General features: G+C 41.5%; 1 protein-coding gene across 1 annotated transcript; it reads left to right on the top strand.

The window, feature by feature from the left end:
* Positions 1–418: 418 nt before the first annotated feature.
* LOC135932469 (NLR family CARD domain-containing protein 3-like) lies at positions 419–4,527 on the top strand. The gene is made up of 4 exons (XM_065469952.1): positions 419–502; positions 1,821–2,049; positions 2,302–3,967; positions 4,350–4,527. Exons 1-4 carry the CDS (start codon positions 419–421, stop codon positions 4,525–4,527), a joined length of 2,157 nt encoding a protein of 718 aa, XP_065326024.1.
* Positions 4,528–17,267: the final 12,740 nt, after the last annotated feature.

Here is a 17,267-nt window from a genome sequence, read left to right on the forward strand (position 1 = left end):
CGCAACAAGAAATTGGCCCCACTCATGTACCACTCAAGAAAGAACACAAACAGTAAGTAAGCAATGCCAAAAGTAACAAACGAAACTCCGTAAAGGTCCCAACCAAACCAAACCAACCAAAACCAACCAAATTACCTAACTTTCTAAACGAAAAACAGGAGAAAACTTAATCAACAAAAATGGCTTCTCATGCCTACTAGGCAGCTTCAGTGAACAATATATACAAGGTAAGAAAATACACAATTGCTGCTTTACAAATCTATTAATACCTATTTACAAGATTAAGGTTCTAATGCCAGACACACAAACACACATATATGAGGCTTGCAAATCAATGGGCAAAGACACTCTATGAAAGCAGCAAATCAAAAACACAGTCTCTCTGTTGGATGGTGGAGGCTAGGAGAGAGGGGGCCAGATGGCTGTCATCTGGTGGTTAAATACTGAAGGTGATCACAAGACAGGAAGAGACTCCACCCAACAACTCAGCAGGCACGCTCAGGTGTCCACCCCCTAAGAAAGAAAAGAAAAGAAAAAACCCACAGCCATCCTCTGGTGGGAGGAGTCACACATAGAAAAACACTGACAACATTGATCATAACACTTGTTTCAGGCATTACTGCCTGAATGACTGTCATGGATTTAGGTACCAACTAGATTTAGGTACCAACTAGATTTTTAAATCTAAATATAAAATGAGTAACAGCAGGATGAACATTAGGCAAGGCTGCACTTTTTGCAGCGATCTCGTATAGAAACCAAGTCCACGGCCTGGAACTGTAGTAAGGGGACCTCTGGCTAATACATCGGGTTCCGTGTCGTGCTCGTAGCCGAAAACGAGCTTTTCTTTGTTGTCTGGGTCAAGTTTGCTAGCGAAGGACATAGAGAGGCGTTGAAAGGCTGCTCCAACTGAACTTATTGTTTCGGAGGAGAACAAGAACACAGTCTTAATAAGTTACTTACAACTGGGCTCGTCAGGCAATTTTTTTTGACTGCAGTGGCTATTATTATATTTGCATGCTACCATCTCCCATTTCTGGTCGGTGATAACTCGTACTTTTCAACTCCCCTTTTCCTCCCTCCCTCATGCTCACAGACACATAATGAGTATTGCAGTGAATTCTCCCTGCAGCACACACTACACTGCCCATTAGGGTACATTCTTTAGGGTGATGTTTAGGTGGAAACCCAAACAAAGCATGCAACAAGAGGCTCTAATGTCTGTGTCTCAATCTCGCGCCCATGTCATTCTTTACTTGTGGCCCGCATAATGACGTGAAGAATTTTTAAAAAAATTATTATTCAAAAAATTAATAATATGAAAGCAATACGGAGAGTGTTACAGAGGGCCCCCCAATTAGCACATTATGCAAATTCTCATGACCATTGATCAATGGTCATGAGAATTTGCATAATTATGATGAAGGAACTGACCTCCCAGCCCATTGTTCATTCAGTGGTGCTAGTTTCAGTCATTATGCAAATGTATTGTTTATAAGATTTGAGAAACCTGCAGTCATCTGAGACTGAAGAAGTTACTTGGATGAGTGGCAAAACGTTTCTCCCTAAGCCTAAATGAACAGAATCAATTTTTGGAGTTTTAATGACAACATTTAGATTTAAGAGCAATAGAAAAAAATAGATATGTGGATTTTACCTTTTCCCACTTTTATCAGAGAGCCAGGGTTTGGGTTTTATTGAGGGATTCTGTATATTATGCCTATTAAACTGATTTGCAAAAACATACCTCGTCCTGTGTTCTTCTCTTCTTTCATTTGTTAGAAAATCTTTTGGGTCATTAATAAAATATTCTGTTTCAGATACTGGAGTACAAAATCATTACTCTTGTGAAGAACGAGCTGAAGAAGATCCAGGCAGACCTGCCTCCAGATGACCTACAATGTTTTAAGAGTCAATATAAGGATGAAGATGTATTACAGAATGTGGATGAAGAACAATATAAGAGCAGCAGAGAAACAGTTGTGACAATTACAGTGGACTTATTGAAGAGAATGAAGCAGAATAAGTTCGCTGAGCGTTTGCTGAGAAGTGAGAACATTCAACATTGTCTCAATAGACCAAAATACATTCAAAATATGTGCAGTTGATAAAACCTTGATTTTTTTTTTCTTTGTGTGTGTGTATTGTGTCGCTCAGGAACCTGCACTAGGAACTTCCAGTGGCATCAGCATGAATTTAAATCCACACTGAAGAAGAAGTTCCAGTGTGTGTTTGAGGGCATCGCTAAAGCAGGAAACCCAACCCTTCTGAATCAGATCTACACAGAGCTCTACATCACAGAGGGAGGGACTGCAGAGGTCAATGATGAACATGAGGTCAGACAGATTGAAACAGCATCCATTAAAACAGACAGTCTAGAAGCAATAATCGGACAAGAAGACATCTTTAAAGCCTCACCTGGAAGAGATGAACCAATCAGAACAGTGCTGACAAAGGGAGTGGCTGGCATTGGGAAAACAGTCTTAACACAGAAATACACCCTGGACTGGGCTGAAGACAAAGCCAACCAGGACATCCAGTTCATATTTCCATTCACTTTCAGAGAGCTGAATGTGCTGAAAGAGGAAAAGTTCAGCTTGGTGGAACTTGTTCATCACTTCTTTACTGAAACCAAAGAAGCAGGAATCTGCAGCTTTGAAGACTTCCAGGTTGTGTTCATCTTTGATGGTCTGGATGAGTGTCGACTTCCTCTGGACTTCCACAAAACTGCAATCCTAACTGACCCTAGAAAGTCCACCTCAGTGGATGTGCTGCTGATAAAGCTCATCAGGGGAAAACTGCTTCCCTCTGCTCGCCTATGGATAACCACACGACCTGCTGCAGCTAATCAAATTTCTCCACAATGTCTTGGCAGGGTGACAGAGGTCAGAGGGTTTAATGACCCACAGAAGGAGGAGTACTTCAGGAAGAGATTCAGAGATAAGAAGCAGATCAGCACCATCATCTCCCACATCAAGACATCACGAAGCCTCCACATCATGTGCCACATCCCAGTCTTCTGCTGGATCACTGCTACAGTTCTGGAGGATGTGCTGGAAACCAGAGAGGGAGGACAGCTGCCCAAGACCCTGACTGAGATGTACATCCACTTCCTGGTGGTTCAGGCCAAAGTGAAGAAGGTCAAGTATGATGGAGGAGCTGAGACAGATCCACACTGGAGTCCAGAGAGCAGGAAGATGATGGAGTCTCTGGGAAAACTGGCTTTTGATCAGCTGCAGAAAGGAAACCTGATCTTCTATGAATCAGACCTGACAGAGTGTGGCATCGATATCAGAGCAGCCTCAGTGTACTCAGGAGTGTTCACACAGATCTTTAAAGAGGAGAGAGGACTGTACCAGGACAAGGTGTTCTGCTTCATCCATCTGAGTGTTCAGGAGTTTCTGGCTGCTCTTCATGTCCATCTGACCTTCATCAACACTGGACTCAATCTCCTGGAAGAACCAACAATTATATGCCAGATATCGGGAAGAAGAAAAGAACCTGCAGAGAAACTCCTCTACCAGAGTGCTGTGAATAAGGCCTTACAGAGTCCAAATGGGCATCTGGACTTGTTCCTGCGCTTTCTCCTGGGTCTTTCACTGCAGACTAATCAGATTCTCCTACAAGGTCTGGTGACACAGACAGGAAGTAGCTCACAGTCCTATCAGAAAACAGTCCAGTGCATCAAGGAGAAGCTCAATGAGAATCTGTCTGCAGAGAAAAGCATCAATCTGTTCCACTGTCTGAATGAACTGAATGATCGTTCTCTAGTGGAGGAGATCCAACAGTCCCTGAGATCAGGAAGTCTCTCCACAGATAAACTGTCTCCTGCTCAGTGGTCAGCTCTGGTCTTCATCTTACTGTCATCAGAAAGAGATCTGGATGTGTTTGACCTGAAGAAATACTCTGCTTCAGAGGAGGCTCTTCTGAGCCTGCTACCAGTGGTCAAAGCCTCCAACAATGCTCTGTATGTATGCATTTATGCACAATGTTATTGTTGAAATATTTATGCAATGTACAGTTTATTGGCAGCAGAAATCCTTAGCATTTCTAAAACATTTGCAGATATAACCCTTATCAAATTGGACGCAGAGCTGGTTTTTAACTCTTCAAAAACTAATATAAATGACATGAAAATATTTTTTTAAATCCTGGAAGGAGCTAAAACAACTTACTTCTAACAGAGGATGAATGGTGGCTGCATCAGGGTTCAGTATGTGATAATTTAATGTGATATTGAATTACAACTTGTATTCTTATTTATGAAGTGGACATCATATTATTTGTTTTCCTTGTGGTTATTTGAAAATAAGCTATTTAATTGAATAACAAATATAACTGGTTTTCAGACTGTCTGGCTGTAACCTCTCAGAGAGAAGCTGTGAAGCACTGTGCTCAGTTGTCATATTTAAGTCTTCTAGTCTGGGAGAACTAAACCTGAGTAACAATGACCTGCGAGACTCAGGGTTAAAGCTGTTGTCTGCTGGATTGAAGAGTTCAAACTGTTCACTGAAAACTATCAGGTGAGAGTTAAAGTAATTAAAGTTTTTTTCTTTTCATAAATTTATATTCATAATCTGCGTTATACTATTGCTCAACCAAAAACGTTGAATACTAAATTGACATTTTACTCATATTTAGATGTGTCAGTCTCTGAATTACTTTTTTTGTTTATTAATTTTCATATCCATTTAAAAAAATAATTATGTCTGAACCTGTGTGTATAACATGATTTTTTTTAAGCACTGGTCTGTCCAGAGATTTCAGATATTCTGGAATCACGACATATCACTTTCTTTTCATTGTTCCAAACTGTTTCATACAGCATTCTAGCAAAAGTACTTTGAACCTTTTATTTAGAGCAGCACGATGGCATGGTGGTTATGAGGTCCTAAGTTTGATTCCACCTACCTCACAGGGTCCTTTCTATGTGGAGTTTGCATGCTCTGCCATTGTTTGCATGGATTCTCTCTGGGTAGTTGGCTTCCTCCCACAGTCCAAAGACATGTAGTTAGTGGGGTTAGGTTAACTGGTCATTCTATTTTCTTTTTATTTTATTTTTTTGCCTGTTCCATTTGGCTCTTTTGCCATCAGAATTATTGTCTAAAGGCAAAGAAAGATTCCCAATGGATCTACTTTACCAAATCGATCACTCTATTTGATTCGCCTTTTAATGTTTACTTTATTTTACTCTGCTAAATACGGGACAGACTTGACTGGGGAAAAGAAAGGGGAGAAAGAAAGAGGGAAAGAAAAACAGCGGGGAAGAGGAATGGTGATAAAGGGCAAAAAACAAAAAACAACAAATCAAACAGACAAAAAATGCATATGTCAATCACCTTGATCACCCGTTGAGAAAGAAAAAAGAGAAAACAAGCAAAAGAAAAAAAAGAGCAACATAATAACCAACATCATGATGATCTATGGGAATATAACAGTAAATACTAAATATTAAACATTATTGTGCAGCACGTTGTTGTGGAAGTTTTTCCCACTTAAATAAAGCCTGCAGATGAGCGGTGAGCGGTAGCGAACATTCTTTAATTAAAAGCACACAGAACATACAAACAAGCTTGTGGAGAGCCTGCATGTCCGCGGGACAGACGGTCAGCAGAGTCTCACTTAGAGTAGTGTGGCTCTCAGTTAAATACCTTCTCCAGGAACAAAAGGCAGTACACAGTTGTTTCACACCTTAAGGTTCACACTCTCTTGCTACCTCCCAGAGTCCTTGCAGAGACAAAAGACTGGTCCTCTGGAGTTCCTGTTTCCCCCAACATCCTACTACACCCCCTACCATTTGTCTTAAGTATGAGTGTCAGACATGCTAAAATCACCAAGGCATTACAATAACGTGATTAGTACATAGGTGAAAGAAATTCCTATACAATCCCACCCTTTGATTCTTAAATCAAGAATCACATTAAAAACAGAATTTCTTTCCCAACATTCTGTATATCACATCAACATTATTTTACACTTATAAGTTTCACACTGTGTATCCTCACGTCACTGTTCTCCCACCACCCTTTGTTCATCTTTAATCCTCCCCACAATCTAAGCTCTCACATGCAAATGGCAACAACAATGATACAGAGGAAAGGTCTTCTCCAGAGTGTCAAAGTACTTTGCATGGCAAAGTGAAACAGCATTAGATGGTCATTCCAAGTCCCCGGTCATGGCTCCTGGTGTCTGTGCCATTTACAGAGTCATAATTCCAACGCTGATCTCCCTCTGTGCTGTCACCTTTGGAGCTTGGCACGCTCTCTTCATCCCTCGATTTCTGTTCCAGCGCGGATGTAGATTTAAGGCAGAGCACGTCGTACACCTTAGTTGTCTTCCTCAACGTCAACGTAGAAACTTTTCATTTCATTTTAAGATTTTGCTGTTCAAAATCTCCTCGTGACAATCTTTTGGAAGCCCAGTGGTGCAGCCCACTGTCGTTTGTCTGCTGTCCTGCAGATGGTCCCTGCTTCTCACTGGTCCTGCTGAAGCGTTCTCTCCCGGTCGTGGTCTGTATCTGCGTCAATCCTTCCATATCCCTCATGTCACGGTCTCTGCAATTTAAAAATGAAAGCTTCCACGGAAAACCCTCTTTTGCCCTATGTCAGCTTAGCACAATTAGACATGCACAATAAAGTTGTGCATTGTCTCTTAAAAATTCCCAGGGATTCTCCCCTGAAGTAGCTTCACTCCAGGCCCTGTCGTAAGAAAACATTAGCCAGTGGTGTGTCCTGCTGTAAATCATGTGATTAGATCACATGATTTACAGCAGATCGCCGAATCCTTTTTGGCAGGGACTTGTTTTCTGATTGTCCCAAATAAGTGGCTTTCTCCCGAGCCCATTTTAATTTTTTGGAGAAACTCACTTGCGACTGTTCAACATGTTGTGTAGCGCTTTCGATCCCGATCTTGCAGGCCTGCTTGAAGAAGAGAAAATTGCTAAACAAAAAAATCTCAGTGCACTGTTAAAAATCAAAAAACATGAAGGCCTCTTTTTAGAAGTTGTCTAAGCATACTCTCTCAGAATGATAGATCAAAACAACTAATTGGTAGGTTCAAAGTGGTACCAAAGGAAAATGCAAAATCCCCCAAACTTTCATCCACCAGTCACACACCTCACACAACAATATTCTATTAGATAATGAGTTTTGTTTCCCCCCATGTACACAGATGTGTGTTATGATAAGACCTCCCCCACACATCAGAAACCAGAAACTCAATAATCTATTAGTCTCCACTCATCTGACCCCCCTGCAGCATTCTGTTCACCCCTGCAATGATTCAATCATCCTTCCCCAAAATAATACTAGTTCACTAGTCTATGTATCACTTCTTAACCCACTAAGTGAACCGGACAAGATGATGGTAACAGCAATGCATGCTTAACATGCTATTCGGTCTTTATGAGTTTCATTGCATGTGTTTGTGTTAGTAGGATTAATGCATTTTTCTGTTTGTGTAATTTTTGTGTACCTCTCCTCTTTGTGGTGCTCCAGACACTTTTCAATTCTCCACGCAAGGCAGTCGTTTTTCTTCCCAGTTTCCTAAACCCAAATTTCAGTTCCCAAACTAAAACAGCCATCCTCCATGTTCTCCCTGCTCCTTCCACTGTGGTCTCATCTCATCTCTCCCCCCTGCAGCAGTCCAGTGAGAGTCAGTTGTCTTTCAGCTTCGTCCTGTGTTTTCCACTGTCTCATTTTGTCATTTTGCTCGAAAAGTGGCAAATGTCCAACTCAGTCAGTCTTTTCAAAGGTCCATTTACACACAGTGAAGTTGCAGCTCGTTGGAAATGCACATCCATCCATCCAGTGATGATGCTGCTGCCATTTTTCTCCTTGCTGTCGCTGTCTTGCACAGCTGCTGCTGCTGGACCTTCATTGCTCAGGATACTGCTGTGAGCTCTTGATATCCATCTCGTTGTTCTGGAACTGCATTTCTTGTCTTCAGGGAGAGATTCTTGGAGCTTGTGTTCTCAGGGTGACAAACACATGGAAGTTAAGCTGTAAAACAATTCAGCCAGAACTTGGCTTGAGTGTTTCTAATGGTGTTGACCTATAATTTTCCCGACTGCTGAACGTGGAAAATTGATCCGGGTCTGCTCTTCACCTGCAAGTGACACACTGAGACATTTTGATCATTCTTCTCATTGCTTAAAAAAACACATCTCCTCTCTTGATTCTGAACTCCCCGTTCTTAAAAACCCAGAAAGATTGTAGTTGTTCTACGTTAAAAACACCAAACCCTCTTCCTATTGTTATTGCTTATTTTTATCAACAGTTCGGCTAAAAAGAAATTTCTTGTGTGTCCACCCTAGGGGAGCTGGTAGCCTGCAGTACCACCGTCTCCCGCTAGTTGGAAACAACAACTTTTATGCACATTTCTACACTCCTCTCTTTTTTTTTTCTCTTGTTTTTTCTTCCCCATTTTCAACATTTTGAACCCCATTTTCTCTGTTTTTTTTGTTTGTTTTTTTTGTTTTTTCCACACACAACAACTTTTCCCACACATCCATTCTCTGCAATCTTACACCACACATTTACTCAGTTCTTAACATACAGTTACACATTGAGTTTTGTCTCTGGCCGCCTTGTGGAACGTCTGCCGGTCTAGTGGATCTAGATCCCATTTTACTACACGAGGCATCCCCCTTGAGGCCCTTGCCTTCCATGGACCAAGGAACGAACACCGCCACTCCGTGCACTATAGTATGCAGAAATGGACTCCAACAGTGTACCCGAACCGCTGTCCCTGTGACGTACTTGGACTGACCACAGGTCTGGACCGGCTTCTCCCCAACAGCGCGCTCGAGCCAATGTCCTTGTGATGGACCGTACCCAACACAAGCCTGGGGCCTCAAACCACCAGGATTTCCTCCCAGAGACTCGAACTCCCGGGGCGGCCAGCGTTCCCCCCCTCGGCCAGACAAAAAACTCCCCATGACTGTATACAAGTTAGCTATCACTCACCCATCTGCAGGAGTCCCCTCAAAGTCGATGGTCTCGGTGGTGACTGAAACACACGGCTCCGTGACTCCTCCATTTCCTTCGCTTCAACAGCTGGTAGGACAAAGGTACCTTTTCCCTCAGGGGTGATCAGCCCATCCACGGAACCGTTGTTCAGCGACCACACGGACCACCCTGCTCACAGCGCCATTCTGTTGTGGAAGTTTTTCCCACTTAAATAAAGCCTGCAGATGAGCGGTGAGCGGTAGCCAACATTCTTTAATTAAAAGCACACAGAACATACAAACAAGCTTGTGGAGAGCCTGCATGTCCGCGGGACAGACGGTCAGCAGAGTCTCACTGAGAGTAGTGTGGCTCTCAGTTAAATACCTTCTCCAGGAACAAAAGGCAGTACACAGTTGTTTCACACCTTAAGGTTCACACTCTCTTGCTACCTCCCAGAGTCCTTGCAGAGACAAAAGACTGGTCCTCTGGAGTTCCTGTTTCCCCCAACATCCTACTACACCCCCTACCATTTGTCTTAAGTATGAGTGTCAGATATGCTAAAATCACCAAGGCATTACAATAACGTGATTAGTACATAGGTGAAAGAAATTTCTATACAACGTAAGATCAACAGCGCACAATGTGCTTTGAGGTAAGAGCCAAAAAGGGTGTAGTTTGTGTGTGTGAGCACCCGTGTGTACTAATGATGGGATTTCCGGCTCTTTTTAGAGAACCGTCTCTTTCGGCTCGGATCACTAAAAAGAGCCGGCTCTTTCGGCTCCCAACCGGCTCTTCAGGTTGTTTTGTTGCTTTAATTAATTAATTATCAACAACAATATAAAATTATGCACAAAAGGAATTAGTGATGTAAAAAAAACGTGGTTTTCTTTATGTATGTTTATATATAAATATTTATGGGGGCCCCTAGAGACGAAACACGTACAAACTCCAAAACACATTTCTAGCGTTAACTGAACTTCCAAAACAGAGCTACCTAGATCACTTAAATTACACAATCGAATTCATATGTCTATTGTTTTTGTATTAATACACAAACACTCATATATATTCAAACAATTTAAAAAAAAAAACTTCATTTACCTGTTACTACCACACACCCAATCCGATTGTTGGTACTTCCTGGCTTGTGTAGCCACTAGGTAACAAAAGCTCAACACGGCCCCTAGCATCCTGGAGCACTTCCGTTGTGTTTTGGAGTTTGTACGTGCTCCGGAGTTTGTACGTGTTTTGGAGTGTGTACGTGCTTTGTCTCTAGGGACCACTGTAAATATACTTTTATTTATTCACTCCACATAAAATGTAATAAATAAATTATAATATACAGAAACCAACTATTTACATTTCATACATTTCAACTTTTAACTACTTAACTTTTCAGCTTTTTCCTTTTAAACTAATTTAAAGTGAAACAACACACTGCAAAAAACACTGCAAACCCCACAACACAATAAAATATAAATTAAAATATGGAAAAAAAGGGGGGGGGGATCTTTAATTAATGGAAAGGTTGGCATTTAGAAATATTAATATTAATAATAAATATTAATATCACACTCAACTGACTGCGTTTTATCTTCCCATTGCACTGATGGGTGGACAGTTCTTAGGTGCCTGTGCATGTTGTTTGTGGAGCCGGCTCTATATGATATCCTTTTCTTGTAGACTCTACACTCTGCCTTTGTTTTGTCAATAAGATTGAAATGGTTCGAGACTTTGCTTCTTTTCTTGATGTCACTCATTTTCTTTACTGTAGCTTTCCAATGTGACGGTGTTGTCTCTTGTTGTTGCTCCCGGCTCTCTTTCTTTCCCTCTCCCTCCTGCTCTTGTTGTGTGCTGCTGCTGTTGCAAGTGTAACTACCGCCACGCCCCCTCAGCTCAGCGCTGAGCAGAGGGGGGAGGGGCGCAAACACAAGGCTCTGTTTGCCGTCTCTGCTCAGCGCAAACACAAGGGTGACTTGCAGCGTGAAGTGAAAAAAAGTGTAAGAGGGGGCAGGAGAAAGGGGGGGAACCCCACGGCTCCCAATAAGGAGCCGGCTCGCATCGTTCACTTCAAAGATCCGGCTCTAAGAGCCATTTCATTCGCGACCGACCCATCACTATTTCCCACTGATGTTTCATTATGGTAGAGAAGCATTAATAACATGTGTTTATTGATTTCATGCAATATTCTAATTTTCTGATGCTTTGAATTTGGGGTTTTCAGCTGTAAGCCATAATCAACACAATTATAACAAATATAGCCTTGATATACCATGCGTTGCATGTAATGACCCTTTATCATATATTTGTTTCACCTTTGATTGTTAATTACTGAAATACATGAACTTTTGCACGATATTTAAATGTTTTGAGTGCTCTCACTGTGTTATTGTATCACTTCCTGTTACAACACAAAATGGTGTTTTGTGTACCGTGAACCCTTCAGCTCAATTAATTGCAAACTTTTACATAGCGACATCATTTTACTGTAATCTACATGTGTGTTTCAGAGAGCACTTTCTCTTGAATCACCTTCAAATTAAATTCTTAGTATGCCACTAGCAGTATGGTCTGTGGTTCTCTAGCTGTGTCACCACTAGCTTTCTGCTCAGTGTGAATTGTTTTATTTATTTACTTCTTTCAACACTAAAGGCACTTTACTAACCCTAAAAATATTCCTGAAAAAGTAGGACGTGTAGCCTAAAACAAATTTCTAATAATCCAACACTTTAATTTCCTCTGTTCTGTGACACTCAAGTAGAAAAATAAATCAATAAATCGATTAACTAATAACCAGAGTTTTTTATCTGTTCTCAGAAATGTCCATGTAGACATTCCGGCGACTATAGTATTTCTGGGGCCAGAGCAGCTGACACAGCTGGGACTGGCACTACGGGTGACACTCAAAAAATTAAAATATCGTGCAAAAGTTCATTTATTTCAGTAATTAAATATCAAAGGTGAAACAAATATATGATATAGGCTCATTACATGCAACGCATGATAAATCAAGGCTATATTTGTGATAATTGTCTTGATTATGGCTTACAGCTGAAAACCCCAAATTCAAAGCGTCAGAAAATGAGAATATTGCATGAAATCGATAAAACAGCTATTTTAAAATGGAGAAATATCAGATCTCTGAAAAGTATAATAATGCTTCCGGCTTCAGTTAATTCAAAATGCAGCTGCGCGTCTTTGAACAGGTACGAGAATCCATGAACACATAACTCCAATTTTAGCCAAATTACACTGGCTCCCTGTTAAATATCTCATAGATTTTAAAATTCTTTTGTTCACTTTTAATATTCTGAATAATTTAGCGCCCAGCTATCTTTCTGAACTACTCCACTTATACAATCCCAACAGAGCACTTAGATCGTCCAATCACATGCTCCTAGCACAACCTAGGTCACCTAGACTCTGGAATGATCTCCCTGTTCATATTCGTACTGCCGAGTCTATCCAGTCTTTTAAATCACGTCTTAAAACTTATCTTTTTACTTTGGCTTTTGATTCTGTCTAGTTGGCTGGTCTAGCTTGTTGTGTTGTTACCTATTGTTTGTTGTCCTCTTTTATTGTTTGTTTTAATTGTCTCATGCTTTTACTGACTGTAAAGTACTATGGTCAACACTGTTGTTTTAATATGTGCTATATACAGTGGGGCAAAAAAGTATTTAGTCAGCCACCGATTGTGCAAGTGCCCCCACCTAAAATGATGACAGAGGCCAGTAATTTGCACCAGAGGTACACGTCAACTGTGAGAGACAGAATGTGAAAAAAAAATCCATGAATACACATGGTAGGATTTGTAAAGAATTTATTCGTAAATCAGGGTGGCAAATAAGTATTTGGTCAATAACAAAAATACAACTCAATACTTTGTAACATAACCTTTGTTGGCAATAACAGAGGTCAAACGTTTACTATAGGTCTTTACCAGGTTTGCACACACAGTAGCTGGTATTTTGGCCCATTCCTCCATGCAGATCTTCTCCAGAGCAGTGATGTTTTGGGGCTGTTGCCGAGCAACACGGACTTTCAACTCCCGCCACAGATTTTCTATGGGGTTGAGGTCTGGAGACTGGCTAGGCCACTCCAGGACTTTCAAATGCTTCTTACGGAGCCACTCCTTTGTTGCCCGGGCGGTGTGTTTTGGATCATTGTCATGTTGGAAGACCCAGCCGCGTTTCATCTTCAAAGTTCTAACTGATGGAAGGAGGTTTTGGCTCAAAATCTCACGATACATGGCCCCATTCATTCTGTCCTTAACACGGATCAGTCGTCCTGTCCCCTTGCGGGATCTGATTCCCTGCCGTTTTAGTGTGTTACTGATGGTGACCTTTGTTACTTTGGTCCCAGCTCTCTGCAGGTCATTCACCAGGTCCACCCGTGTGATTCTGGGATCTTTGCTCACCGTTCTCATGATCATTTTGACCCCACGGGATGAGATCTTGCGTGGAGCCCCAGATCGTGGGAGATTATCAGTGGTCTTGTATGTCTTCCATTTCCTGATGATTGCTCCCACAGTTGATTTTTTCACACCAAGCTGCTTGCCTATTGTAGATTCACTCTTCCCAGCCTGGTGCAGGTCTACAATACTTTTCCTGGTGTCCTTCGAGAGCTCTTTGGTCTTGGCCATGGCGGAGTTTGGAGTCTGACTGTTTGAGGCTGTGGACAGGTGTCTTTTATACAGATGATGAGTTCGAACAGGTGCCATTCATACAGGTAACGAGTGGGGGACAGAAAAGCGTCTTACAGAAGACGTTACAGGTCTGTGGGAGCCAGGGATTGTCCATGTTTGAGGTGACCAAATACTTATTTGCCACCCTGATTTACGAATAAATTCTTTACAAATCCTACCATGTGGATTCATGGATTTTTTTTTTCACATTCTGTCTCTCACAGTTGACGTGTACCTCTGGTGCAAATTACTGGCCTCTGTCATCATTTTAGGTGGGGGCACTTGCACAATTGGTGGCTGACTAAATACTTTTTTGCCCCACTGTAAATAAATTTTGATTTGATTTGAATGCTATGTGCTCAACACTTGGTCTGGGCTGTTTTTGCATTAATCATTGCCTCAATGCGGCATGACATGGATGCTATCAGCCTGTGGCGCTGCTGAGGTGTTATGGAAGACCAGAATGCTTCAATACTGGCCTTCAGCTCTTTTGCACAGGGACCTTGGTTTCCAAAATGAGATGCAAAAGTTGCTCTCATCAGAAAAGTGGACTGTGGACCACTTAGCAACAGATCAGTTCTGTTTTTTTCTTTAGCCCAGGTAAGAAACTTCTGACACTGTTTGTTGTTCAGGAGCAGCTTGAAAAGAGGAAAAGGACATTTGAAGCCCATGTCCAGGATCCACCTGTGTGTGGTGGCTCTTGATACACTAACTCCAGCCTCAATCCACTCCTTGTGAAGGTCTCCATACTTTTGAATGGCCTTATCCTGACAATCCTCTCCAGGCTGCAGTCTTCCCTGCTGCTTTTGTGCCTTTTTCTTCCACACTTTTCCCTTCCACATAAGTTTTTGTGCTTAATGTGCTTTGATACAACACTTTGGGAACATCAAACCTCATTTGCAATTACCTTTAGAGGTTTTCCCTCCCTGTGGAGGGTGTCAGTAATGGGTTTCTGTACAACTGTCAGGTCTGCAGCCTTCCTCATAATTGTGATTCCTGCTGAACCAGATTGAGAGACCCTTTTAAGGCTCAGGAACCCTTTTGCAGGTGTTTTAGACTAATTAGCTGATTATAGTGTGGCACTTTGAGCCTAAAATATTGACCTTTTCACAATATTAAACATTTCTGAAATTTTTAATTTGTGGTTTTAATAATCTGCAAGCCATAATCATCAGATATACAACAAATGAAGGCTTGAAATATCTCACTTTGTATGTAATAAGTCTATATCACATATTAGGTTCAACTTTTTGAGTTGAATTGCTGAAATAAATAATCTTTTGCACAATATTCTAATTTTTCAGATGTCACCTGTAAAGTGGTGCTAAGCATAGCATAATTGTGGCTGTTTCCTTCTATCATCTGACCAATAGTGCTAAAAATTAAAAACATTTTCTCTTAGAGTGATGCTTAAAAAAATGGTTTGTGTATTTTTTACTTTGAGGTTTGACTTTAAATTTAATTCATTATTTTCTAAATGATCTTCAATTGCTCCAAAATACTGCAGTGAGGTCACAGTGGCAGTGAAAGAGAGATTGTACTTCTCAGATAATAGCTTCTATTAAACAGTTTCCTTTTAACATCAGATTCAAATTAAAATCATTTTCTCACAAAGTCCCAAATGATCTTGCCACAAAGAAAGCATAATAGCATATTAACTTTCAGAGTGTAGACTTACTTGTAGTTCTTAGTGTTTCCAAAAGAAGATTTAGATGATTAAACTTTAACAATACTGTCATCTAGTCAAATTGATGGACAGCCCTGGATCTTGAAATAAGAAAAACAAATAAAACATCTTTACATGCAGTATTCACAAATGAATTTTTTTCTGCCTCCAGTCTGTCAGGCTGTCTGATCACAGAGGAAGGCTGTACTTCTCTGGCCTCAGCTCTGAGCTCCAACCCTCCCATCTGAGAGAGCTGGACCTGAGCTACAATCATCCAGGAGACTCAGGAATGAAGCTGCTGTCGACTGGACTGAAGGATCCAGGCTGGAGACTGGACACTCTCAGGTATGGAGAGATATCTATTGCACCAAGTGTTTCTCCTCCTTTCACCTCTTTTCACTAATTCTGTGTTTATACACAACTCTGCATTTAATCATGAGGTGTTATTAATCTCTGGCTCTCTTCCACTGAGTATTTTGATCTGCCTCCACCCTCTAACTAACTAGTTGTGTCAACTGCTGCAGGTTTCTTTCTATTAAAAGGACATTGCTTTTTTTCTTCCCCATTGTTGCCAAACATGCACTTCATAAATGAATGGCACAACATAGAAGAGCCATCTCCACGGGACACGACTCTGCAGTCCATCTGCATCTAAAGGTCAAAGGTCACTCTTTGAAGATGCCAATGTTCACATTTTGGACAGAAAAGACAGGTGGCTTAAAAGAGGAGTGAAAGAATCCATCTACTGTATGTCCACTGTGAACAGCCATCTTTGAAAAGAGAGCAGGGCTTATGACACCAACTGTCTGCCATCTATAATCCAGTTTAGAGATCCTTCACCTTAATGTGATAGGGTGGGGTTAGGTTTCACAATGAGTTCACCCGAAACCTTGGCTGATTATGACTTACAGCCTTTTTCACACCTTGGCTCGTACGATTAGGTAGAGGATCAATAGGGGGTCCATGACCCTCTTGGGGGCACTCCCAAAGGCATTAAAACTCTGGGACTCTCTAAGAGTTGCTCATAGAACTGAAGAAGCTTCTTAGATGAAACATCTTCAAGAAACTTGAAGAAGCCCAGATGCTTTTCTTTCCAAGCTCCTTAGATTGCGATGGCCTGGATGACCGAGGACATTCACAGACAACCATATTCTTTAGAACAGCAACTTGTTTTGCTTTCTTAAAACATTTTTGTCAGCATGTGCTATAGAACAGACCTCAAGTTAGACAATCTTCCTGCATTATTACACGATCACCATAAAATTATGCAAATTTCATGTAAACAATTATCCACTTATTCATTTTCTTCCACCTAACCGCTATTTCATTGAGGCTAGCAGCCTAAGCATAGAACACCTGACCTCCCTCTCCCACCTCCTCCACCTTATCCTGTGTCCTGGACCTGGGACATGCCCAGAGCACCTCACACAGGAGGCATCCTTGTCAGCTACTTGAACCCCCTCAACTGGCTCCTTTCAATGTGGATGAGTAGGAGCTCTACTCTGAGCCCTTTTGAATGACTCTTCCCCACGACAGTCTGGTAAAGCGGCTGCATCACTGTAGCCGCGGCCACAATCCATCTGTTCATCTCTCGTTCTCCTCTTTGCTCATTTGTGAACAAGACCCTCCTCATCCACTCATCCCTGATGCAGAGTGGGCAATCCACCCCTTTCTGGCTGAGGACCATGGCCAAAGATTTAGAGGTGGTCATTTTCATTTTTGCCACTCTGCACTCAGCTGTGATTTGCTTCAGTGAAAGCTGGAGGCTCAATCACCTGATGGCTGTCCAAGACCCCTCTTCAGCTTCACAGTGATGATGGAGAGGTGGCATTCAATGTCCCGTTTGATAGCCCAGACCACCACCCAACACACAATAATGTCATAAAAGCATATTTTAATAAGGGTTGGGCAAACACTAAGCCACTAAGTTTTCATTATTCCATTATTTTAGTCCACGTAATATTTTTAA

Source organism: Pelmatolapia mariae, linkage group LG3_W (genome assembly GCF_036321145.2).
Source record: "Pelmatolapia mariae isolate MD_Pm_ZW linkage group LG3_W, Pm_UMD_F_2, whole genome shotgun sequence".
Taxonomy (NCBI): Eukaryota; Metazoa; Chordata; class Actinopteri; order Cichliformes; family Cichlidae; genus Pelmatolapia; species Pelmatolapia mariae.